We start from the raw sequence: 27,424 nt of genomic DNA, 5'->3' as shown, positions 1-27,424 counted from the left end.
TCTTGTCAGCCTCTGACTGTGACAGTAGCACTCTTGTGCTGGGTACCATGCAGCTACAAGGCACCTACCCCGAGGAGTCTGTGAAATAAGAACACACATAGGAAAGTGCTCAAAGAGATGCAGTTTGTCCATGTCAGCATGGCAAGCCAGTGGCACACACAAGAATGAAGCTGCTGCTTCTATGTCTTGACTCCTTATCCTGCTTCTGAAATGCAAAGGGTTACTCCCTGACGACTCCAGATGAGTGGATTGCGCAGTAGTAATTCTTCAGTTTTAGTGAACTGTTCTGTGATCTACTTGTGCTGCTCTTAGGTCATACAACCCTATTCCAGCCCCATGGAGGCAGATTTGCCCTCAGCCCCACTATTTTTTAAGCTGGATCAGGAGAACAATCTGGTTCTGATCAAGGTCCTGCAAACAGCAGGGTCAGCACAACTGAGAGCTGGCACTCAGAGGGGAGTGACTGGCACTGTCACCAAAGTACCATCTAATCAAACCATGGCTTGTTAGGGCCCATGGCAGATGCCTTGGCATTGCTCAGAACAAAGCCAGAGCATGTAAAGGACTGGGTGTGGAGAAGACATCATCCCTACGTAAATGGGATGACTGCCACACAGAGAAAGGAATCCTGCAACAGTTAAGTGCCACATTAGCACATTCAGCATGGGCCAGCCATTAGACACCTTTCTCTACTGTTCACTACTTGCCCTTTTTTGGCCCAAATGTTTGTTCTATCGGAAGGAACAAAAGGGACATGTAACTTAAAGTTTCTCAGTTTGAACTCCCTAAGACTAGTACTTAACTTCAGCTGCATGCAACTGTAAGGAGCTGTAGGCTTTTAGGTCTTTATTGTTCTAAACAAAAGCTTTCTGGTGGCGGTGTGCTTCATTATACCTTGGAAAATATTTGGAAACATTGGAAAACAAGCTTTTGAAGAGAAACTCTGAGCAAGTCACAAGACATCTCTAGGTCTTAGTTTTCCATCAGTAAACTTGGTATCCATTTGGAGGAGGGCTGTAGGGCTTAGTTAGCCAATGGAGAGATGATTGCACAGTATCACCTTTGCTTCGCAAGTATGTTGATCAGCTGAGCTGTACAAGTTCCTAACCTGGTTAAAGTGCTGTTGTGTTTGTGACCTTGCTGACACCAGTATGTTGTTCAGAGTGGAGAGAAGAGGAAGATATTTCAGTTATATATTGTAATTTTATATTGTACATTGAAAGCATTTTATTAAGTATTTGGTTTTGGGGAGGATGGCCTGATGAGGTTGTGAGACAAGAAGACTCGGTGAAGCAGAATGCCAAGGGTCCCCACATGTCTGCATGGCCTCCATCTGCTAAGCAAAGGCATGCAGTGGGGCCTGGCGTGCAGCTTCTGAAGTGGGAACTGGTAAGGAACCATCGCACAGGGCTGGGTACAAGACTGGCTACAGGGAGTAAAGATTACTAAAAAGGTGGCAGCTTGGCAGTGTTATAATAACCACTTGGGCTTTGTTTCAGAAACTTGATGCTTGAGGGACCTGCACCCCCTCTATCCCCTATTCCCAGAACTCTGTCTCTGGACACTGTCGTCAATCACAGAGTTCATTTCCTGGTTAAACAAACAGCAATTAAATAACACAAGACAGGCAACGCCTAGAGACACTGTCTCCAACTCGCCCTAGACAGGCCACAAGACAGTGGGGTCCCCGTGTTTAGCCTCTTGTCTAAGACATATTAATCATAAGAGGAATTACAGAGTGTGACAATGTGTGTATGCAAAGGAAAAGTGGGCCTGGCCTGCTGGGGAAATGCACTCTGCTTCTTGGCACCGTGGGGTCAGGCTTGTCCACACAGGATGTGTTGGGCAGCCAGCACTGGGCCAGGTGACCCAGAAAGAAACACACTCCCTTTCATTTGCTCTGCTATGTCTGTGTAGAGAAAATGAGAGAGAATAGAAAATTCAGTGCCTCTAGTGTGTTCCTACAGCAGTCTGGAAAACCAGGAGAGGCACATCATGATCCTCAAGAGGTGTTCACAAAGTGGAACCAGGGGGAAAGGGGCAACCAAATATTTGCTCCCAGCAGGAAAGTGAAACTAAGGAAAAAAATGTAAAATCTTTCTAGTAAACTCTATTAAACTGTAGTGTGGTTCTCCAAAAGTAAGTGATTTAAAACATGCTTTTTGGCACCCATCACCTAAAAGGAACAAAGCACTAGGGGACATACTCTCAGACTCCTGGTGCTAAAGGAGAGGTGGACTAGACATCTGAGACTGATGAATAGATCACTCTCTATATTCCCTCTGGCTGTTGAAATCTTCAGTGGCCTCCCAGTAAAATAAATACACAGAAATAAACTAAAGATGAAAAAAAGGTCACTGTGACACCATTAATTTTCTATACATGAAGCATCAATCATTTAACCCATCATCATCAGGGTTCAAGGACTTTGTCACTCTATTCACTATTGATCAGACTGTAATCCTCCTTGGGTTCTATCACCCTCAGGGTGAAAACAGAACAGTGAAGGATCTTTGGTCTCCTTATAGAAACAAAAGCCTTTCCTTTGCTCATGGGTGCAGTCAATACTGACATCTATTTGCAACATGCTTTGACTGGCCCTTGATTCCTCTGAAATAGGCAGTGGTGAATTCACTTGTTCGTGCTTGAATTTCTTGCTTTTGTAGTGAATACCTGAAGTTATGAAAACAGGAAGAATCTTAAAAATCTAACTTCTATTCCATCGCATATTCCTCTTTTAATTTACGGATGTTGGACAGTGAAATTGGTTTGATTATGTTTCAGTTGACCTTGTTACTGGATTTTTTACACTCCAAGTACCCACATGACTGAATTTCAGCTTCCAGCAATTCAGGCAATGTTTCATCCTTTCCTACACTGTTTGCAGCTTAGATCAGGCACAATGAACCAGAAACTTTGAGAGGGGAAGAAAATCCTGAAATCCAGAAGTTGATCCCTTTACAGATACAAAAGGTGGCAAATGGTTCACCGTGATGACGGAATGGGACTTTGAGTAACTCAAATACTTCTGTTGTGTGCAAGAACACCTGCATCCCAAGGGAATGCTAATAAGGAGGATGGACAGAGAGTAAAAAGTCTATAATGCATTTAGCTTGAACTGGCTCAGACATTTTATACTGTTCAGATCTGCCATGTAAATCCCAACTGTGTATCTGACTTATCAAGCGTGATTTGGGAAGTCAGCATTTGTGGGAAGCTGATTTGGGTTTGGGGTCCTATAAATACTTTTTATGAGGTGTCCAACTTAGGCTTTATGTTCCCTGACCCCTAGCAGCCCCCTTGTGCAGGATTTGTGGAGGAAATATAGCCACAAACTTCCCACCTGACTGTTACACCAAGGGACTGCATCATATCTCAGCAAGTCCCAGTGTCTCCGGAGGAGGAGGCTTTCAGAAGCAGTATCTGTAAGCAGTGGGTTTCCAGTATACCTGATCTGGCAAACAATGTCACAAAGTCTTCCTGCTAAACTCATCTCCCCTGAGTCCACTTCAGGTCACTGAGGGCTGCTTTTCTTTACTACTACTAGACTACTGGTTTAGTTCCCTACTTCAGCACCTCTAAATAAGTCAAACTTTTCATAGTAGTTTCCTTTCAGTAAATATTCCCATGCTTTGGAAATCATAAGGATAAGTCATGAAACAGAAGGAAAATACCCTAATTAGACATTTGTACCTCAGAGCCATACACTCTGCTTCTTTCAGAGTTTCCCGTGTCTTCTGAGATGCCCATCAGTTAAGTAGATGCCACTGAGACTGCAAACAATGTTGTCTGACAGAGTACTGAACTGTTTGCTTTCTGAAGATATTTATGGCCATTTAGCTTAGACATTTTGTTTAGCATGCAATAAAGCCCTTTACCCCATTTGCTTCCACAGGTCTCACAGCAGTCAGAACAGTTTGGAGTATTTTTGATAAAGTGACATTTTGATAAAGAACTCCCTTTTCCATGTAATTAAGAGTACTAAACACATAGTATGAGCCTCAGAAGCCATGAAGCTAGCCTATTCAAATCTAGGCACTTTCTGCTTTTCTGACAAATTTTGGACCTGTAAAAATCAAGAGAAAATTTCTCTCCTTCTTCAATAAGAACACATTCTTCAAACTTGACATCTGCCTTGGCAGCTATGATATTTTACTATATTACTAGTATTTGAATTGCAGAAACAAGTAATCATGGAAAGGACTCCAGGGTGCCAGACACTGGACAACAAAGAATAAAAGCCTGGTCGCTATTTTTACTGAAGGAATATGTCAGTTCAAAGTGCCCTCTAACACTGCTTTACTTCTTGGATTGAGACATCTCTTAATTGTCTCTGTTTTTTGCCGTTGACAGAAAGAAGGCCAGTCCAGAGCTTACCTCATTGCCCAGGAGTTGATGTCCTCAGAAAAAGTGTGAGTTGACTGTTACAACCTATCTGTTGCTCTCCTAAAACTGGAGCTACACAATCCACCCTTCAAGCATTGGTTTGATGGCAATTAATAAGTTTGTCTCTTTTCCCAGATACGTGGAAATGCTCCAGCTGTTATGCATGGTAAGTAAATAATTTTAATCACTGAAACCCAATTGCCCTTTTACTTAGCTGCAATTTAGAAGACATCAAAGCATTGAAGGGACTGAGGTGAATTTGTGGAGAAATGGCTTACTGTGAACCATTTCAAAGGAATAATGTCTGCCACTAACCTGCTCTTCCTACAGATCCTCCAATATAGCATTTGTCATTCACAGGGAAAGGTGTTGGCCAACAGGCCTTGCTGGGGCTCTGAGACGGTGTAGGATGCAGAATAAGCCCAGTGTAGAGGAGATGGTGATAAAAAGGGGTGAACCCTCTCTTTTCAGAGACAGGAGCAGAGCTATGGAGCATAGGGATTTGATTTGAAGGGATTCACTCTGCTTCCTTTTAAGCTTTTTTCTGATAATGCAGTATCAGTAATATCCAGCGTGGCCTCGATACCCACACTGTGACACAGATAGTCACCATGGGCAAAATACAGGCTCTGGTGTCAGAAACTCATAAGGGAACACACACAAAGAATCACATGCAGAGCCTGAGAGAGCTCTTGCTTGCTATAAGCCCACTGGTGGCTTTGTCCCAGAAGACTCTGTGTCCCATTAACAGAGCTGCCACTGCTTCCCTGAAGGCTGCTCCACAGTTTAGGTAGCCTCACTCTCAACTGCTTGGCTGTTATTTACAAGGCAGTAGGGAATAATAGCCACCACATGAAGCATGCCCTCTGCTGCTTGGAAAGAAATTCCCTGAGATGGCAAAAAGTAGCCCCAAGTTGTCCTTGAAGGACACCCCAGACCCTAGCAGTGGACAGGAACTCTGATGGAGAGAAAAGTAATGAATTCAGCATTGTATTGCTGCCTGCTCATTGTGTCTTTCAAGCAAGCTGCCAAAGCTTAAGAGCCTTCTCAGGCTTGGGCAGCAGAGGCAAGAGAGCAGCCTTAAATGTGACAAACAGCTTGCAGGTGATCACATTTCAACAAATCAGAAGCTGCCAAGCTGGTCAGCTGAGAACCAAACACTTTAAGGGACTTAGCTGCTTAGCTAGAGTCTACCAATATTTTGATAAATTGGTGATAACCTGCCTAGCCATTTGCCTCATCTGTCCTGGCTTTCCTCTGGTTTCTGCACAGACACACACATTATTTGACACTAGTGAGATATAGTTGTAGTTATCCATTGTCTTCTGAGGAAGCCAGGGTGGTTTCTTCACTTGTGGACTACAGGGCTTCTGATCATTAAAGGAACCCACAGGACTCCTTACTGAAAATAAGATTTCCAAAAGTATCGTCAAGAAAAACAAACAAACAAACAAACAAACAAAAACAAACCAAAGCATCTGCCAGCTTCTAAATCAAAACAGAAGAGAAATTTACACACAGGAAATTACCCTGACAGAGAGTATTAGGCACTCTGCATCTTCATTAGATACATCTGATTAAAAATGCTTAATGTATTTAATTTTCCATTTCCAAATACATTTGTACTCTGGTACATTATAGACAGCATGTGAATGCAGGGCTGAACCAGAGTGCATGTACAGTGCACTGTATTTAGTCGAGGTGCCTAGGAGAGGCCTCTCATTTGCATCATAGCCTAGCATTTTCCATATACCTCTAGGGGATAAAAGTGGCTCATTAACATGGCCTGGAAAATCTTCCAATATACAGATCCAATTCTTGCAATGTACTTCAGTGCCTTTAGCCCCAGCATGAATGGATACACACCCTCATAGCTGCTATAGCATCGTGTTACTGTCAGGCTGCCTTGCCTATGCTGTTACTGGGCCAGGAAAAGGATGCTTCAGGACTTTCCCAGGCCCTTCAGGACTTACTTTGCCTTTTTCTCTTTCCTCTGGTAAATCCCTGTGTGGTGAATTTGGCTCCAAGGTTATGTGTGCTAATGAATATTTTATGCGTTTTCACAATACTACTATTTTCTGACTGTATAAATCATTTGGAAGGAACAGGAAATATCATTTTTGCTCTCTTTTCCAAGTTGATAACTTTAACATGGGACAGGGGTTCTGGTTTATATCTTTGCTAAATTTTTTTAGTTTAGAAACACTTACAGATGCAAGTGCATGCCACTCACCTCCAGCTGGATGGACTCTAAACTGTTGGTAATCTCCAATAAAAAGAATCTTCATAAAAATTACAGCTCATAGGTTAGTTAGGGAGAAACTCCGCTTGATTGCAAATTTTATCTGCTGCAGTGCGCCAGCGTTGGCTCAAAGATACGAGGGAATGAAAACAGTTTTCCTGGCTTGACTCAAAAATGTGACTACTCCTTGCTCTCCTGTTGAGGAACTCAGACACTTTCTAAGCAGAAATGCTTATTACAGAAAATAAGTAACATTACCTAGATCTTGGCTTGCCAGTCCTGGAATTAAGATTTTAAGGTGTGAAGGGAATTGGCTCTGTTTTAATCATACTTAATAATTAGGTTTGGATCAGATGGTTAATTTAACAGGGAAAAGATACTGGTAATAGCACTCCTATGACTGGGCAAGTTATATGATTTCTGTCAGTCATCGATTTTAACTGGAAGCACTTACTTGGTTTTTATCTACATTTCAGTCCTGTAACAGAAAATTCCACTGAATCCTATTTTGCTGAGATTTTGTTTCCCTGCCTGCCCATCCCACTGGATAGTGGTGGGATCTTATGAATGCTTTGCATATGCTCATTATTTCCTTAATTATCAAAGTTAGAGCACCAAAAGAGGAGTTAAAATTTCAAATTAAAGTAAGAGATGGACCTAAAGTAAACCCTTAAATGAGCGCATTGATTTACAAAGTTAAACCACTTACAGGTCGTGAAGTGACAGAATCACTGTAACCACACACTCTTCACTTTCCTTGTCCCAGTTCCCATTGTCTCAAGTTAGAAAATTCAGAAATATCTGCATCAATTTTAGGATGAGATTTAGGGTGCAAAATTTTTGTTAATAATTTTCTTCTGCAGTGGAAAACTGTCCTTCTTGCCTCATCACCAAATGCGTACACTACTATAGAGGCTACTGGAGGCCTTTCTCAGCAGAGTCAAGCAGCAAGTTTCTCAAATAAGATTTAATTGTTTCTGAGTTGGCTTTCTAAGTAATGAGGATTTATGAGTGGCACCTGGGTTAGAGACTGAGGGAGAAGAGATGAACAGTCAGTTTTCACACTTGACTACTAGTTCAGGCACTCCTTAGTTTAGAAGAGATCAAAAATCTTTATGGGAACAAGATCAGAGGGTTCATTTCTGTCTTATTGGGTGCTTATAGCCCTAGCATACCTGATCTCTACTGCTGTAGGCTGATGGCTACCTACTGCAGTGGCATTCAGAAATAATCTGCAGGTTTCTCTGTTGCACTCATGTTCAATCTAGAAAGCCACAGTCCCAGCACTATTACCCTTCCCACCTCAAATACTGTTGGATCTTTATATTCACCTGTTTCTCAGTCTATAATTCTGGAAATCTAGAGAAACTACTACCAATTTTACAACATGTAAGTCCCTCAGACTACAGGAGTATTATTGCCTAACTGAGGCTTTTCAATACTGTCATAGCGCAAAAAGTTTCAATGAACTAATTACTCCTTTTTGCATATTTGGATAGCATTAGTAATAGTCACATCAGTAAAAAATTGTGCTTTGCTGTGCGTTCACTGATGACACAGGTCCCACTGGCAGATGTCACAAGAAACTACCAGTTACCACAGTCACCGCACTGCCCTCACGGTACAACACCCCACTGGGGCCAGACAGGACCAAAGGTTTCCTTGACAGCATATCTCAGATCAGGCTTCTCTCTGTTCCCTGTCACCAACTTTCTCAAGAAAACAGTTTCTGAATGCTCATCTTCAAGTATCAAGTCTCATCTTCTCATATAAACCCACATGTTGATAAGAAAGGCAAGGAACTAAACCACACCCTAGCTGCTTTCAGAAAGAAAAAAAAAGGCTTTTCTTAAGCCTGCAGCAGGAGCAGTTTCCCATCTCATTTCCAGGCTTTGGCTGGAGCTGCTGTTCATTCAGCATAACAGAATCTGTTTGGCCTTTCAGCGGAGACTTTAATAAATTGATTGATTGCCAAAACGATGACATTTCCATACACCCACTCTGCTATTGAACTGAAAGAGTGGAAACATTGTGTTAGCTCACAAACTTGGTATCAGTTGGTGTGGTAGTAGTGATAATAATCTAAAGGGTTAGCTGTTATTTGCTCTGCTCAAAGGTAATGCAGTTTTCTGGAGCAGGGAGTTAAGACCTCATTCTGGACTGAGCAGATGGGACTGGCAGGGCTTTGCAGTCCAAGTCCCTGATGTCTTGGTACTCATAATTTAGTTTTCCAATGTTGATTAGTCTTTGCATTTTCTTCAGGATGATTTAAATCTCAAACTTTGTCATTCTTTGTAATGCAAGCTGCACTTGTCATCTTTTCCTTCATGCTTGCTCCAGAACAAATATGCTGCAGGTTGCTTTCTCAGGCTGATATTTCACACATCACCTCTGAGGACCAAGAGTTTGGTTTATTTGCTTCCCTTTAGCCAGTCTGTTACAAATTTCTTTACTAGATGCACACAAATCAAACTTAGTATGACTCAAGACTGCCTCAGGATCCCACTCTGTATGGGATCAAGCATTTTCTTGATAGTGTACCATGTTCACGTCTATTTTGTCTTTGGCTTTTGTATCTGAAATCACCTTTTTTTGGGGGGGTATAAACCCATCTGAAGTCATTATTTCTTCCCTCCAAGGCATTTACTGAATTAAAGTACCTAGAAGGACAGCTCTGCACTGAAAAAAGAACCAGCCCCAGCACCTCCCTGTTCAAAGAAAGTTGATCCTGTTTCCTGGTTTGCATTTTCCTTATAACAATGGGCCACAATTCTTAGAAACAGCAAGACCCAGATTTATGCTTCCTCGGCATTTGAAGACACGGATATGAATATGTGCTGGTTTTACGACCCTTGGAGAAGTTTGGATCCAGCCCTGCACTGGGCATCCCAAGGCTTCCGACTGAAAAATAAGTCTTAGGAAATAAAAAAGAACAAAATCATATTAGTGCTCAAGACACGAACTCAAAGATACCTAAATGTACATTGTCATGAAGCTCACTGGTTAAACTCTAATTTCAGAATTCTTGTGGGCAGCATGTTCTCAAGAACAAAAAATAAACATCTGATTTAGGAGCCACTATTACATGTTAGACAAAACAGAACTCCATCTTTCCAATTATTTATACTTCCAGTGAATGTTTAACTGAGCCTTTTTTACTACTGTGAATTTCTTGGATGATATTCATAGTTCTGCTGGACCAATCAAGTCATTACTTGCCTAATTAAATGCTTTAGTGAATGGAACGTGCTGTCTAAATGAAGAGCTAGCTGACTGCTAGATCCTCTGAAGCTCTTATAAAAGCCTAACGATGCACTGTTAAAAATGAATTGCCTGTCCTCACTAAGAGTATGCTGATTTTTTTCTCATTTATTTATTCATTGTTGTCTTCATCAGCAATGGGAAAATAGCTATGTATCGTCCCGGGAGCTTCTGTGTTGGGAATGTTGATCCAAAATAGCTTTCAGATAATCTGTATATCTCTTAAAAGGAGAGGGAAGTTGCACTAGCACATTTGGCATCAGGACAGTTCCCTGGTAACAAGACTCAGCGATACAGTATTTGCAATGCATACTACACAGCTTACCAGTTCTGAAACTCTTTTGCAGTGTTTTGGATGAATGTGTGTATTTGACTGCATGTGAGTGTGTGTTGAGGTCAGGGTTCGTGATCTAGATTGTATACCCTGCAATGGCAGGGTAAGAGATTAATTGTGTCTGCTGCAATAGTAGTTTCTGCTGTTCATCTGGCATTGTTTCTGCTGAGATCAGAAATGAGAAATTTTGAAAGATCACTGCTCAGTGCAGATCAAGGGTCACTCATTCTGCTACAGGAGATGTGCCACTTTTTAATTCAGGGGTCCCACTTTCACTTTCTTCATTAGGAGAGAAGCTGCTGACCATAAGGAAGATATCTTCAAGAACCACCCATGGGTCAGACTTGGTTCACAGCATACTGTACAGCATCTCATGTCTGCATTCAGCTTTAATATGGAGACTCTTCTCCCCCATTGAACTTTTCACCCTCGCCTCAGGTGCAATGCCTCGATGTCCAAAAGAGCCTTGGATTCTGCAATACGCAGTATCTGTTGAATCCACCTTCCTTTTAGGAGTTGTCATGCTTGTAAAAGCCTGCAACGTTTTATGCAATCAGTGTAGACTCCAGCTGTATAAAGTTTGGGCTGCAGTAAGATTTCCTCTCTGGCCCACTCACAAAGGGTCAAATATGCTTACTTCCCAATATTATCAGTTCATTAAAATATTGGCCTGACTTGGGAAGCAGTTACAATTCTAGATACACATGCAGAATGATTTCTGGATGTATGTAAGTTTCATTATTTGCTGAAAAGTATAGAAGTCCGTATGCCAAGTGGAAGCTGTGGCATGAGCAAGGTAAATATGCTGTGTGCAGAAATGATTTCTGCAGCTGAAGTGCCAGTATCCCCACCTGGGGACTGAGGCAGAAAAATGGCCGTGGCTTTCCACTAATGCATCTGCTCCGTACGCTCCCTTTTTATTTTTTTACTCAGCTCTGTTCCCTATGGAAACTCACACATCTCCCCCAACCAGAATTCTCCATGAAAATTGTTAAAATATCCTAGGTGAATTTATTCAACTGTCAGTCCTTTCCTGTTCTTTAACACAGAATAGAGGTATAAGCAGGGAAGCTGATTCAGCCATGACAATATTTGAGGTCAGACCTCCGGTTGGCATAAATTCATATAGTTTTTCTCTGGCAGGTGACTGCAAGCACAGTAGATGATTATCTTATTCAAAGCAGTGCATCAGACTCCTTTTGAGTTAAGATTTCTTTCCCTCACTGTCAACATCATGAAGATACTTCAGATCAGAAGCAGTTAAGTTATGTTCTGCTTTGTGCCTTATTACAGGTAGAAGCTTCCTTCCTTCCAGGGAGACAGTGCAACAGAGAGTAGGTAGAGACTTTGCTTCAGCACTCAAGATGCTACTAGACTGCAGGCATTCAGAGTTCTTCTAATCCAGACACAGAGTTTGGCAATCTGGCCCTTCCAGTGTAATGTGCACTTTTTGGTCACAGAGATCCTTTTCCTTTCAGGGATTTCTCTTGAACTGTTTAAGTATGGCTTTGCTTTACAACTACCATCTTCTACTAGAAATTAACAACTTCTGCCTCAGATGCAGGCCTCATGCTGGGAACACAGTGCTGAGAGCCGGTGAGAAGGAACCTCCATTCCCAACTGCTGGTCAAATTGTAGAACTATAAACTACTATTGGCAAAGCCAATATAATGGTGTTGTACTCCCTTCTGCTTCTATTCTCCTGATTTCCATTATGATTGGATTAGTATCTTACATACTGCTTCTTTAGAAGATGAAAAAATACCAGAAAACCAAGATGGAGATGTAGCAACGGATCAGCATTTCTTGACCAGTTTTAAAAGCTTTTCTTTCAAATAGAGCTATGTGTTTAGCTACACCTTTAAGTCAAAATCTTGACTTTTTCTTCTCCAATCTACTACTCACCTTTCTAATCTACCTAGTTGCTCTCAGCCTATTGCAGGTGGCAGAACCATCAGCTTTTTACAGTGAAGGTAGAGACTGATTTCAGTCCTGTCATTTCCTAACTACCTCTACTAAACTGGTTGCAGTAGTCCCTGCTTCCCCAGGAATCCACAGACCATTGGATGAACTGATCTAATTTGGCCTGTTCTGTTATACACAGAAAAAGCAAACAGATATTCTGGATCCATATTGAATTACTGTACCCTGCATTATTTTCAAAGAGTAGTTAAAGCGAAATCACCCAAATAGCAAATATATACATATATATAGGCAGGTTTTTTATCCTGGGTAAACTACTTGCCTGAAGCAGTGGTTTAGCTGACGAGTTTAGCTTTCCTTCCTTTCACCAGTGTCCTGCAAGGTTATATCTTCTCAGGCTAATAAGGCTAACTGGCAGCTGGGCTGAAAGGCAGAAAGGACCACAATATGTATGGGATGTACCCACCTTGCAAAATAGCTGTTGATATGCATACAGGATTGCTAGAACTGATTTTTGCAGCTGGACTCCAAAGCATATCGAGCCCTGTTATTGGAGAGATTTAATACACGACCTCAGTGGTTCTGCATCTGCTCACAAAATCCTGGAAGCAAAACCCAGAACTAACTCTTGTCCCTTTAACTATTGCTTTTGACTTTGGATGGAATATCACATTTCACATAGATGTAGAATCCTGCAAAGGACTTTCTTGCTAAGTGCTCTACCAAAAACCTCTGGTTGCTGGCATTGCTGACTCCTCTGAAAGAGTATCTGGAGATAACTACCTGCTACAAAGGTTTCCAAGGCTGCTGATCCCAGGTAGATTGGGCTACCTTTCTGTAGCCCTGAGCAAGGTACCTAAATCTCTTTTTCCAAAACTCTCCTGCAATCACTGTTTCCTCTTAATGTTGGCAGACACTGCCAGCATCTCTAAAGTATCTCATACCCCAGCACCCTACAGTGAGCCTCATCACCTCACAGAGGGTATCAGATTCTGCTCCAAGAGCCAAGCATGTTACGGTTAGGCAGTGGTCCACATAAACCATAAGATCTTGTTGAAACTGACCCCACATTCCTTCTTCTCTCATGCTCTTATAACAAGCTGCAGGTTACAGTCCCCATTTCCTGCAGAGAACAGAAGTTCTTCAGAGGTGTTCTTGGGGAAAAAAATGTAACTTGTGTGTGTTAGTGACATGTACAAACAAAAGAAGAAAAAAAAATAGCAACCAACCTTTGTGGCTGTGGGTTTTTATCCTCTTTGTTTCACTTATTTATTTGTAAGGTTTATTTCAGGGATGTTAGGGATTTGGCCATTGGATGGCTGTGAAGGGCTTATTTATGGGTGCCCAGAATGTAATTAAAAGTTTTATGTTTCAAAAATGTATTATTATGGCACAGTTGCTAACCTTCTATGTCACTCACCTAACCAGCTTGAGTTAATGCTCTCACATGCACACACAAATACTGGTGCAGATATAGGCGTAAGATAGGAGTGGGATCTGTAGGTTCATATACCCCTGGATGAGAGTGAGCCCTGTGGCCACCATGCCAGAGCCTTGAACTGAATTACTTCAGTTCATGCTTTTCTTCTAAGAGTTTTGAGCCAGCGGGGAATTATACGGACCTAGTGTTTGGTACCTTCTGTGTTTAGAGATGGGGCTTGGGTGACAGACTTGGAGACCTTCAGGTGCCATGATTGATTAGCTAGTGAGACTGCAAAAGCACTTTGCATTTGATTAATAGCTTCCCAGGCACTCAGCATTTTCAATAGTGCCTTTTTTTTTTTTTTTAATGGATGTTTATAGTGATTACTGTTGTGCTGCAGATTTTTTATTAATCATTAGGAAGCTGGCTATCCAGGCAACTGGAATTAAATATTTTGTCTGAGAATTCATTATAATCAAAGGAATAGGCAATTAATGAGTAATTAAATCCACTGAGATGCTGTGGGAAAGGAGTGTTAATCTTGTCACTCAGCTATGCTGGAAAGTGGACAGATTCAGAGGTGTTTGATGATAATTTGAAAAAGATGACACTTCTGTAACATAATAGGTTACTTAAGCACATCAGAGGTGAGTTTACTACAGCTATTCACTTTCCCAGGCACAATAAACTGAAAGAACCCTTTGGATTCTTTCCCCTTCCCCAGTCTGGATTAACTACAATGACTGAGGACTTAGAAAGGTTGCAGATTCCTTTGAGTTGAGAAAAGCATCCAGAAGACAGATTGACTGGCTCAGTCGGTTAGAAAGCCTTTGGAGTATATGCTGGCTGAAATACGTAGTTAGATAGGCTTACTCACACACCAGAAAAAATGGGAGCTGGAATAGCACAACATTGGGATTATATGTGGTACTAGGGCAGGACGCGTTGTAGAAATCAGGCCCAGATAATTAGGAAACACAATAATATTATTTCATAAATGTTTATGATCTTGTTTTATCCAGGATATAATTAGTCGAAAAGTCATCATGATTAATTTTTACCTAGTTCTAGTGGCTTTTCAGAAAACAAATGCTTTATCTGTCATAGTTGCTAAAAAAAACATAGTATATGCCCAACTTTCCTTTTGGCTGGTGTCTATTAGATATTCCAGTCATTCCAGTTCAGTGAGCCAGTGTGTACATTGCAGTTAACAGTGTTACAAGAGAAAAGCCAGGAATGAATCTGAGGAGACTAAAAACTGCTCTTGCCTGGAGTCGGTTCCTTCTGTTTAGGAGAGAGGATTTTTTAAGCTCTTTGCTCAGAGCCTCTCCTGCTGCTTATAGAACCTTTCAGCAAGACCACAGTCATACCAACCAGATCCCCAGCAAGCTGAAATCAATACAGCTACCTTGATTTAATCAAACTAAAGTGGACTATCTAATGAAAAATATGGATCCCCCGTGAAACATACTGTGTTGAATTGCTTATACCTAGACGTTAGCAAATTTCAAGTATATCAGTTCTTTCAGACTCTCCTTAATTACTCCATGTACTTATAAAACTTAACGAGACAGAAGCCAGAGTCATTAAAAATGCTGTGGTAAATCCCACTACAGCCCAGGGAAATTCATGAGATTGTCCCTAAAAGTTCAGGGAGCAGAATTTGACTTTTTGGCAGTAGGTTTCATGATCAGTAGATCCTGACAGAGGGAGGTACTCAATCTATCCCATCCTGGTTCAGGGCCAGACAGAAACAGCTTGGCATCTTTCAATGATCTGTGTGACATTAGAGGTTTCTTTTTATCAAGCCCCTGCTTCCTTTGACAACACATTTGGCCACATCACATACAGTGGGGTAGGAGGCCAGGAAATGGTCTCTGAATGGAAAAATCTAGCTGCCATTTCTATTAACTCATCCAGCAGAATCACCTTCTAAGCAGTTGTTAAAGCAACTGCAATTTTTTCTTCTGATGAATTAGCTTCTATGGGCAGATAGAGAACGTTTTTAATATACCTTTGAAAAATCATTAGTTTTAATAATAACTCACTGTTTTCAGAGTAGCATATGAAAAAAAAACATTCACAGCATGCATTTGGCCAGGCTGGTCAGACACTAAAGCTTTCCTTCACACTAGATCTTGGGCTGAAGCAGACTTTAGTGAAAACCTGGTGGAAGAACAACTCCTGGTGTGACAGACTTAGTCTTACAGGATGCAACCAGGGCCTTAACACCAGCTCTGCTTTGACTAGGTGCTTGGGCTTTGAATGTGGTTATGAGTTACCTGACCCTTCATGAGATCTGCAAAAGCCCCTTCTGGGACATGTCTTTTTTTTTTTCTCAGGATGCACTGGTAGTATATGCATAACGTGGTAGATTCTGTCTTAAATCAGTTAGTCCTTTTTCTAGTAATTCTATATTCTAGTAAGTCATGTAATCTGGACTACTGACCAGATCACAGTAGATCATTTCACATTAATATGGTCCCTCCTGGCTTCAAAGTCAGGGAATCTAAGTATATTCACTTTCAAAGGCCCCATTCAAGTATCTTTAACCCAATTCGAGGTACTTACTGGAAAAAAAAAGCAGCATGTGTAGGCTAGCTGGCAATGAGAGAGAATGCTGCAATTCCCTAGCCTTACCTTCACACACAAAAAAAAAAAAAAAAAAAAAAGGAAGGTCAGATAAGGAAAGATAGTATTTTTATAAGGAAGCTTTGCAATCTCCTAGTCTGCAGGTGCTGCACCAAAACGAGTCATCAAGAGCTTTCAAACCTCACAGTTAATGTGGCTTCTCTACTGAGCTGTTGTTAATATTTACTCTGGTTTTCACTATCACCCCGTTTTTCTTCATCCTGTGCAATAAAACCTTCATGCACTTCTCATGAGTTATTAGGATGCAGAAAAAAACTGGAAAAGGCAAACACAGAATTAGTTTCTAAGCAACTGTATATGAATGCCCAGTTTCTGCTCTCATCACAAACTGGGATGCACTTAGGTTTCTAATTGTTCACTTATTTTTATAGAAAAACTGGGATTCAGATAATTTGCCCATGAAGACCTGACTAGCAGAAATGGGAAATTCAACAATAGGAGCCCAACCTGACCCTAATGGAGGAACACGCGGTCATCTCCTTACAGGGAATACAGAGGAGAATTAAATCTGTAACTGTTCTGCAACACTGAATACTATACTAATGCTTTTCTATTACCTGTATTTTGTAGCAATGCTGAAGCAGCAGTTGCTGAAATCATACCCTTTTCATTTTACTGAATGAAGGCTGCTGCTTTTGAACACCAGATACTGCTATGAAGATAAACTAACTAGTTACAGTGCCCTAACTCCCAAAGGCAGTCAGAATCCCTGGGTTAGGAACCTGCCTCACACCACTCAGCACCAAAGTGTTAGTTATACCTCTGCACAGCATCAGCTTTCCTGCACTGCTGTGCTGTGCATTGCCTTGCACCCCATTGCCACAGTTTGCATTCAGACCTCCACAAAGCCCAGGCAGCTTTAAACATCTGAGTTTCTCTAGGCACTGCCTATGAGGAGGGGATGTGTCTGGCAGCAGCAGGCAGGGGAAGCAACAGTGGCTGGTAGGAACCTGGAAAAGGCCAGGGCACCACAGGGGCCAAAGTCTCTCGAGTGTGTCCAGGTTTCAGGATACACTGCTGTCGGGTTGATTTTCTAATGCCGAGGGATCTAATACATATTATCACTGCAGTTTCAGACGGAGGCCTTACTCCTCACTTCCAAGTCAAAGCTGGAAAAACATTTTGCTATGCACTCTTAAACAGGTGACCTATTATGTACCAGAGTTGGCTACATTTTAATAAAGAAGAAATTACTCCTGTGCCCACATAATTCATAAGCCAATTCAGGTTCAAAACCATTTCTAAGCTGAGGAAAAAAGGTCTCAGTTAGGTTTCGTAGGGAAAATTATTTGTTCCATAGCTTAAATTTATAGCTTTTTGCTCTCTTTAAGTTCAGATTTGGAGACAAGTGTTGCAGATTTTAGCACAAGACATGTAGAGATGTTGATGCTTTTCATGTCAGGCTGTCGGACCAAATGAAGTGATGGGAGAATCTCATCCTTCATTTTTAAAAAAATATGTTTCTGGTTAATAAACACTATAAAAATTAGACTAACTATACCCAGAAAAGCAGGAAAAGAAAAGACAATATAAATAAAAAGATATCAAATTCAATGTATGCATAAGGGTCTGATGGCTTGGTTGGGTGAAATGTTCAGTTGTGGGTTGACAGCATTGTGGAATTCAGCTGAAAATGTGTATGGACTAATGGATGGAAAAAAACATATGCTGTGATCTCCTTGCTATATTGAGCATGCTCTATCACTAATGATGGCCTATCTTATAATTCCTAGAAAGCATAGTTTAAGAGTCAAGAAATTGTAACAATAATTTCAGAAGAGACTGTAAGTTTGTTTCCCTTGTTGTTCACAGGATTTCTATGAAGGTATCTTGAAAGTGCTTGGAGAAGAAGATGAAAACGAACAGGAGGAAGTTAAACTCAAGCAGGGCTTAAGTGAACTCCCTGAAATTTATGAATTACACCAAGACATCCTGGGAGAACTGGAAGAAAGAGTCCTTAAATGGCAAGTATGGAATGACATGGTTTGATGGCCTTAACATACCCTCCACTGCAGGTGGGTGAACTCATCAGTGTTCCCTTGACCCCACTAGCAGGGAGGCTAGGATTCCAGTAGAGATAAAAGGAGTGGAACTTGAACTACTTTGGCAGATTTTGGATACAGGCTAGAAGGAAGTAAATGTAGAGGCTGCCAAGCTAAGAAACCAAATACCAAAACATTTGCACAGTGCACAGCCCATTTCTGCAAAATGGTCCATCAGTCAGTGCGAGGACAGCCTGCTTCATATGCATTATCCTCTGATGCCAGTTCATAGTCATCACCGAGCAGCTTCGCACTCGTGGCCTGAAGGTCACAGACTCATGCCATGGGAGGCAGGAACAGCAGATATTAGAACTGATCCTAAAGAAGATCATCTGCTTACAGAAATCTGCACAGCAACTGCACAGCTCTCAGATAAGGGACACCCCCTTGGTCCCAGCACCACGGCAGGACTCGGCCCAGACTACGCTTCCAAGCCAAACAGACACTGTCAGCCTGCTGAGGGACTCCACCTAAGCCAAACATCCTTACAGGGTGAAGTCTTTCCATGAGAGAATAAGACCATGCCTAGGACAGACAAAGCTCCAAAATTCGTTCAGTTAAGGAGACCTCTGTCTTAAGCCAGGCTGCCAGGCCCTAGTCTATCAGACTGCTGTAATAATAATATCTCAGAGAAATTACCTCTGCAGACCCAAGCTGACCAAACCTACATCAACCAGTGCAGCCCTTGACCTAGACTGAGCTACTCTGGCTCTGACAGCTTACGATGGACCTGCAGCCCCACACCTCCTCCCTGCTGGACTCCAGGAGGTAGTGGTCACTGACAGTGGCTGATCCCATCCCAGCACTGCCACTGAGCAGTTAAAGAAGTCAATTAGATCAGGATAACTTTTCAGTAACAATCCGAAATGCAGGGCACAGCTCCCCTTGTCAGCCTTGCACTTTCAAGTCAAAGCACACAACAAGGAAAGAAAAGGCTAAAGGTAACTGTATATTGGTTAGTGTCCACCAAGGGACTGGTACAAATGGCAGAAAGACTTAAAAAAATTCATCAGTGATTAATGGAATATATACTCATAACACGAACAGAAGTGGTGCTTCCAGCTGTGATCTAAAATTACTTCTTGTGTCCTAAGGAAGTCACAGCCCTACTTTAGTAGCATGCTGCCTGTTCCCTAAGACAAAAGGGACACAACTGGACGTGCCCTAAGATTCTGTCCAGAACTACTCTGTGGCACTGGTGAAAAAAAGAGGGCTGTATTGCAAATGCTGCCAACACAACAGAATGACATATGGCACAGGGCTGCACTCATACAGGTTCCCAGGTCACCACCACCCTTGAACCTTCAAGTAAGTCCTTCCCCATGCCTGTGTTCCACCAGACACTCTTGGTCTGAAATCCCCAGGAAGTCATGTTCCTCTCTCAACTGTGATTACTCTTTTGCAATCTCAGAATGTGTCCTGTTGTCTCCTTGGACATGCTTCGTAAATATTTCAATATTATGCGACTGGGTGCTGAGATAGATGATGATGGGGTAGTTCTGAGAAGGGGGCAATGAAAGAGAGCTGAGGAGATGACATTACAGCTGAAGATTTTTTATTATCCCCCACAGCCAGTGCTCAAAGCACTGCAGCAACTGGAAGATCTGTATAGAGAAGTGAAAGCTGTGTCCAGAAAAGAGGCATTCTACCCATTATAGACACGTAGTGCTGCCATGGCAAGGGCATCGCTGAAGGATCAGCCCCTCATGGTGCCCATTCTACAGCAGCCTGTTTTGTTGTCCAGTATGTCAGTGACACACTCCTTCTTTCCTGCTTTTAACATAGGCCTTAGCTGCACAATGTCCTTAGCCACTGTGGGTCTAATACAGTGGGAAAGAAGCATGGCTCCTCTTCTTTAGTATTTATTTATTTATTTACTGGTTCTTTTCTTTCTGTGGCCTTAGGGAGGAACACCAGAAAGTTGCTGATGTTTTCCTCTCCAGAAAATCAATGCTGAATCACCACACAGCATACATTATGCAGTTTGATAGGAATTTGGCTTTGCTAGATGAAACCCGCCTTAAATATTCTCAACTGGCTACCATAATTCAGGAGTTTGAGGTAAGGCTCCCATGTTTTCTTTACGTGCACTAATGCATGGTTGTGCCACAGGTCTTACTCAAAAATATTTTTTCTGCAACTCCACTAATGTTCACACAGAGTAGAATGGGAAAATAGATCTCTTCACACATCCTGGTGCTAAAACTGAAGTGAGATGTGCACACGTGCACGATGTGTTTCTCTTTCTGTGTCTGTTGCCCACACATCCCTGTGTGTGCATACAGAATGTATGTTTGTGCATCTTCAGATCTGTGAGTAAATTTTGCTAAAATATATGCACATAGTGGAGTTGTTTCTCAGTCACATATTAACGTACCAAGCTCTTTGAGGATGCATAGAGTAAATAAATATTATTATTACCATCTCTTCATATCTCCTCTTCTTTCACTGCATTTTCTATCCTTTCTTTTGTACTGGGTCTGGCCAGGATGAAGTTAGGGTTAACCTGTATAGGTGCTTAGCTGCTGGCAGCAATCAACCCACAACATCTTTACAATTGCACTTCTCTGCGGTTTTAAATGCCTTTTAACTGCTTCCTCTGTTTATAGAGGATGTTGTGACAGGCAACACCAAACTGCACAGGAAGACACAAACGCCACTGGCTAGACACATACAGGGCTTTTTTCATCTAGACTCCCTGAACGGTCTGTAACCTCTAGGCCTATGACCTCTGGCCCTGTAGCAAGAAACATGTATTTTCCAGTTGTGTTAACTCAGTTATCTATGCTGAATAACACCATTAAGACACGTGACAGAAATTCCATGATTCCTGATTACATTTTAAAGTACCAGCAATGCAGCCACTTCACATAATTTCAAAAGCATAAACCAATATATGGATGGTAAAATTCAGTTGGGCTACACAGGCTCTATTGAGCTAAAATGATTAAAAGTTATGCTGCTTTATCATGGGTCTAGAACCCCTGTTTCTTATTATCTGGGAAGAGAAATGACAACGTTTACTTGGGTGGCAGAGGGGCTGTAAGGAAAAATTAGTGATCAGACTTTAAAGGTTACTTAGAATGCCAGCTCTATATGGTATGTATTGTGTTTTTCTCTGCATCTCATGTGAAATATTAAGGATAACAATTAATTTCAAAAGACATTTGGAAGTCAGCATTTACAAACAGATGCCTTGCAGTCGCCTCAATTATTTCCTGTTAGCAGCTGAGGGGAGCTCTCATGGCTCACACTGCTCTGAACATGAACTTGGCAAATGCAGGCTTTCTACTGAGAACCTATATTCCCAGCATCCCTCTCAGCCACATGCCTATACACTTCTGTCTTAATTGTCAACCCTGAGAATTAGCTCTTATTTCTAAGTAAGCAGATAAGGCTTTTCCTAGGATGAGATCAGCAGGATTTTGCCCTATAATCAGTGAACTCTGTAACTTCTTGCCCTCCTGGATGCATGCATACACACACATGTTAGGGGGAGATGTCTCTCAGTCCTTCCCTATTGCATTTTTTTTAATGCATGACTACTGTTATCTTTCCAGTCTAACAACACAGCATTTAGGGCCTCATCTTGCTTCTGGCACCTTTGATTTGAGTATGGGGGACTGGGGGTGCTCAGCACAACCTTGAATGCACACTTTATGGGAGTAATACAGTAACATGAAACATCGCTACTCCTTGGAAAACACTATTTCTTGCCAGCCTTCCTTTAAACAGTTACAATTCCTATTCTCCTTTTGTCCCTTCACGAGTGTCAAAGACTTCAGAAACATTGGTCAATGAACACTCAAATCCCATGAAACTTGACTGAGTTTATGAACAGCAGCTCCTGCTTGACTAACCTGATAGCCTTTGATGACAAAGTGACCCACTTAGTGGGTGAGGGAAAGGTTGCGGATGGTATTTATCTAGACTTCAGTAAAGCCTTTGACACCATTTCCCACAGCATTCTCCTGGAGAAACTGGCTGCTCATGGCTTGGATGAGCATACTCTTTGCTGGGTAAAAAACTGGCTGGATGGCCAGGCCCAAAGAGTTGTGGTGAATGGAGTGAAATCCAGTTGGTGGCCAGTCACAAGTGGTGTTCCCCAGGGTTCAGTACTGGGGCCAGTTCTGTTTAACATCTTTATCTGGATGAGGAGATCAAGTGCACGCTTAATAAGTTTGCAGTGACACCATGTTGGGTGGGAGTGTTGATCAGCTTGAGGGGAAAAAGGCTCTACAGAGTGATCTGGGCAGGCTGGATTGATGGGCCAAGGCCAACTGCATGAGATTCAACACCTGGCATGCTGACTGGACCTGGTATGTGGTAAGATGCAGTGGGTCAAACCTAAAGGGTAAAGGTAAAGAGAAAAACGTTACTTCTTTCCCACGTGTGTGTTAAATCAGATCACAACCTCACTTTATTGTCTTGTAAACACTATCTGGACATTCAGTTCCAACTCAATCATAGGGAGATGCTTTGCTGTACTTTGCTCAATTCAATGTCTTGAAATAAGATGCTAAAAGCTTAAAGGCAGAAGAAACAAAGTAATGATGACAAGCCTCACTGAGACCTGATACCTCTTGTCTTCAGATGCCACCCTAAAATCTTTATCCAACCTTTACTTTCTAAATGGTATTCACTTTCCTGCCTTTTCCCTCTGAGTCTGAACTATTCGTGAATGATGCCATATGAAATAAACTGTTTATAGTACTTCTTTATAGTCACAAAGACAATACCACCTAGAGAGCTGGGTAAATTGGGAATGGTTCAATGGAATTTGTGCATGCAATTGGTAGCAAACTTTCACAGTACCCATCAGGTGGAGACGACAGTTCGCTGCTGAGTTCACACATCCCTGATCTTTGTGTTTCCTTTCCCTTCCACTGAGGACAACAGAACTCTGGTGGCAGCCCTCAGACTGTGAAACACCAGCTTTTGAAAGTGGTGCAGCGTGTCTTCCAGTATCGTGTGCTGCTCACAGGTCAGTAAAATCACTCTCAAAGGTAGTTAGTGGAAACCCTCCCATGATGTTCTGTGTCTCCACTGTGCCACACATTGATGCCCAGACAGCTAAAATAGGGCTGAGGCAGTGTGGGATTTCGTGGGAGTTTCAATATGCTCAGTACAGGATTCAGGAAATGCCAGGGAGCCTGAGAAGGAGCAGGCACTTCTTCAGCACAACCATGCTGAAAGGTCACCATAAAGTTTAAAGTCGTGTGCTTTTAGCCATTCCTTCCTGGCTTTTTCCTTCTGTGAATTAGGAGGAGCAGAGCTCAGCCTCGCTGCCAGCAAACAGGTTTGGTTTTATTTATGTCAAGGGATGTTATCAAAGACAGTAGGGGACGTTTAGTCTCCAGCAAAGGAACTCTGCACTGCATCCTGTATGACAGTAGTAAGCATCATCTCCTTCTACTCCACCAACGAAGCAGTTGTATCCAGTACTGCACCCTAAACCCTATGTACAGTGATAAGTTTAAGTCAAAATCACAGTCCAATTTCTCTGCATTGTAGAAGGCAGAGATTCAAATTTACATTAACAGTACATTTACAGATTTTACATTTACAGTAACATCTTCCCTTTACATTCAGGACCCTATATATCACTCCCACCTGGAGTCTCTCCAAGGGGGGTTGTGTTACCTGTGGTGGCTCATTCTCTGCAAGCCACAGAAAATCTAATAAGCCTGAGCCTGTGAAGGGAGCAAGCTTTCTGAAGCAGGATGTGGCCCCTAGAAAGAATTGTGAAGTTTAGGTTTGTAACTAACGAACTGATTGGGGAAGGAAATGGTGAAATATAACAATGAATCTCAGTGTTGTCAAGTAATTTAGTCAGATTAGAATACAAAAGAGCAAGGACACATAGACATAAAGATGGATAAATGCTTTGGGACTATGTGTATGTGTGGGTGGAGAAGGATGCAAGATGAGTTATGCATGGGATGGTAAAAAGGAAGCCATAAACCCTGCCCATACTCAACAGCTGATAACAGGCACAGCGTATTTGAAGGGACTCCTATAAATGCTGCAGAACAAAGTGACCATATGAAATTTTTGTTCACCGCACACATTATCAGCAATCTCATCTTGCTCCAGACACTTTGATCAAGAATGCAACTCATTATTCACAGCTGGTTTTGCTTTTTTAGTACAAGCAATACAAACGAACACAGGATGCCAACAGTAGGACTTTTTTTCTGTCTGACTTGCTTCCCTCTCTGGGTGTGTCTACATTAAGGGCAACTTTCCAGACTTGGGGGTTGCAGTTCCTCACAGTGTTTTTAATGCATGCACACAAATACTGCATCTAAGAAAAAGGACTTGGCATGTCCTTGTCAGAAACACCCCCACTATGTCCCATTTTCTCTGCCCATTTTTGTGGTCCACAAGGTAAATTGCAAACATGAAGCATGGTATTTTGTGAGTGAGCTGTAAGGGTTTCTGTGCAGCTCCAGTGATTGGATTCCTTTTATACTTGAAGGAACTTGAGCTCCTCCTTGTCCCAGATAACTGGCATTAACCAGGAAAATGAAAGCTTTTGAGTGTAGTGAGATAAATGGTGGATTAAGATATTTCAGAAAATAGGTTTACTGATTCAGTTCTTCACCACAAGGAACCAAGTCCATCTTTCCCTGCTAGGACAGAGTGGGTCGGGAACAGTGCAGTCCTTCACATTCTCTAGACAGCATTAAAAAAAAAAAAAAAAAAAAAAACAAAAAAAAACAGGTGTACTTGTGTGTTCATAACTGGCTGTTTCTACCAGACAAGGAAAGGTATATTTTATGAGGATATTGGTTGCCAATTACTATACTACAGCCAAAAGGAGTCGCCCATTCAGTTAAGTGGCCATAGCCAAGGACAGAGCTTGCAGCTGTGAAAAGGAATGCTAAATCTTGCCTCAGAACACTGCACAACCCCTTCCTGCCTGAGTACAGGCAGATGCTTTCCTGAATGCGTGTAAAAGCCAAGTAGATTTCAGGATGCCAGGGAGGGCACAGCAGTAGAAACATACATGAATAAAACATTCAAGGGAATGGATATCCATGCACAGGACCATTCTCAGCACAGAGACCTACTTCTTGGATGCAGAATTTAGGAGCCTGGATTCATCAGAAATATAAGAATGAAATATTTCAGGATTAGGCTTTTAAAATGGTGTCACTCATCTACTACAACTGTTAAAAGCATAAAGACACAGACAAAGAACAGACAGATGAGCCAAGGCAAGTAGCCCAAATAAAACTGACAGGTTAAAGGTTTGTATATAATACAAATATAATTCCTGTAAATTGAAGTCCTATTGTGTGCATTTTACAGAACCTATTTTCAGAATGTGATTGAGTTCAGTAGTAGTCACTGAACTCTGCATGTACAAAACCAGAGTCTCCTTCCTGTGTCTATAAAATGCATATAATTCATTTACTATAAATGTAGAAAATCAGTCATGACAGCTGACACCATTCATTCAGATGGGAAAACAGAATCCATTAGAAGAATGATTATTTGTAAAGTAATGATACTCAGCAATTCTCTTGGTTGAGAAACAAGGAAATATTTTTGTCACACTCTTTATTCATTTGTACCTACCAAGTTATATGATGAGTCCAAATCTGTATCAGTGCTCTTGTGCTGATTCTCAAAGTAGAATGCAGTCAAAGATGAGTTTTGCTTTGGAAAGAGGCTCTATACACTTAATTATTTGGCAATAAAGTGATATGGGTCATTACTGTGCATGACCCATTACTGCAAGTGTTCAAGGTCAGGTTGGATGGGTCTTTGAGCAACCTGATCTAGTGAAAGACGTCCCTGCCCATGGCAGGGGGTTGGATAGATGACCTTTAATGTCTCTTCCAACCCAAACCATTCAATGATTCAACAATTGGGATTTTATGGTTTAGCTAATAACACTACAAATTACGTGGATCTGTATTCTGATTACTGGATGTCTGTGTGTGTTTCATTATTTTTTACAGATTACTTGAATAATCTTTGCCCTGATTCTACAGAGTATGAAGCCACACAAGGTAAAAAGAAATGGGTAGAACAAAAATTCTGCTTTGCTAACTCTGCTTCTAAAAAGTTACAGGATCTGTACTGGTAACATATGGAAGAGGATTATTTTCCAGATTTTGTGTTAACAGGTTAGATGTAAGATCTGTAAGAACCAATTACTAATTTAGACAAATTATTTAGGGCAAGAACCCTATCTTTTTTCAATTGAAACATGTGGGCTTCCTATAGTTTAGACACAATAAACTTACAGAAGAAGTAATTATGACCTATACAAGCATCGTGCAGATATTGTAGTTCTGACCCAGTCATCAGGGAGATCCTAGTCCTCTTTAGCGCTCTCCATATTTGGCCAGGTCATTGTAAAGTCAGTTGGGATAGCTCCACCCACTTGTTTGTGTACCATTATCTATGGTATGCCTGCTGTGCTCTGTGAACTTTGGAGAAACTCAGGAGGTTTGAATCATGTATCTGTATTCTGGATTCCTTAAGCCTAAACTTGAAAGACATTGCATAAAAATCAGTTCTCCACAATCAAGAACAAATCCAGATGTTCAGCTGCTAACACCATCTTTTCCAACACATCAGATGGATAAAGTAGAAGTCTCTTACTCCCACTGAAGTCAAAGCAAGGTTTAACTGTGGCCTCTGTGGAAGTAGCTTCCAGGCTGGAGTAAGCGGGAATAACATTGTATTAATGAAACCAGTTCACCTGTCTGTTATACTCAGTGTAAATCCAAACCAACTCATAGCAATAAGGTCTGTGACCGACTGAAGATCAATCTGTTCTGACCAAGAGTACAGTCTCGTGTAAGATTTAGGACCCTAGTCACTGACAGTGAGACTCCAGCTATACCAGTAATTTAAACAAGGCGAGGGCAGACGCTGCAGCCCTGTGGCCACAACTGCCTACCTTGTTTGCAGTTAGCACATGCTTGTCACATTACTGGCCAGTGATGGCTATCATGCTCCCAGATTATGCCCAGAAACAGACAGGATGCCCTGTTCCACAAGGGAAGAGATCGGAGATAAGGACCTCAGCCATGTTATGCCACTGCTCTCAGGGCCAGAGCAAATATGCCCTGGCCCGGGTTATTTGCCAATGAAGAATCCAGGTGTTAATTCATGTCACCACTTCATACACACTTCTG

General features: G+C 41.7%; 1 protein-coding gene across 2 annotated transcripts in view; it reads left to right on the top strand.

The window, feature by feature from the left end:
* The window catches only part of FGD5 (FYVE, RhoGEF and PH domain containing 5), a 113,828-nt gene that overhangs the window by 52,944 nt on the left and 33,460 nt on the right, over nucleotides 1-27,424 (top strand). For both annotated transcript variants that reach the window (XM_032987827.2, XM_042799645.1), the window contains exons 4-9: nucleotides 4,354-4,412; nucleotides 4,522-4,552; nucleotides 18,034-18,185; nucleotides 20,168-20,324; nucleotides 23,163-23,247; nucleotides 26,237-26,287. In XM_032987827.2, coding sequence (XP_032843718.1) covers nucleotides 4,354-4,412; nucleotides 4,522-4,552; nucleotides 18,034-18,185; nucleotides 20,168-20,324; nucleotides 23,163-23,247; nucleotides 26,237-26,287 — 535 coding nt within the window. The remainder of the gene's footprint in view (nucleotides 1-4,353; nucleotides 4,413-4,521; nucleotides 4,553-18,033; nucleotides 18,186-20,167; nucleotides 20,325-23,162; nucleotides 23,248-26,236; nucleotides 26,288-27,424) is intronic.

This window comes from Tyto alba, unplaced genomic scaffold, assembly GCF_018691265.1.
Source record: "Tyto alba isolate M040663 unplaced genomic scaffold, T.alba_DEE_v4.0 Super-Scaffold_3, whole genome shotgun sequence".
NCBI classification, from domain to species: domain Eukaryota; kingdom Metazoa; phylum Chordata; class Aves; order Strigiformes; family Tytonidae; genus Tyto; species Tyto alba.
This window is presented reverse-complemented; position numbering and strand designations above follow the sequence as displayed.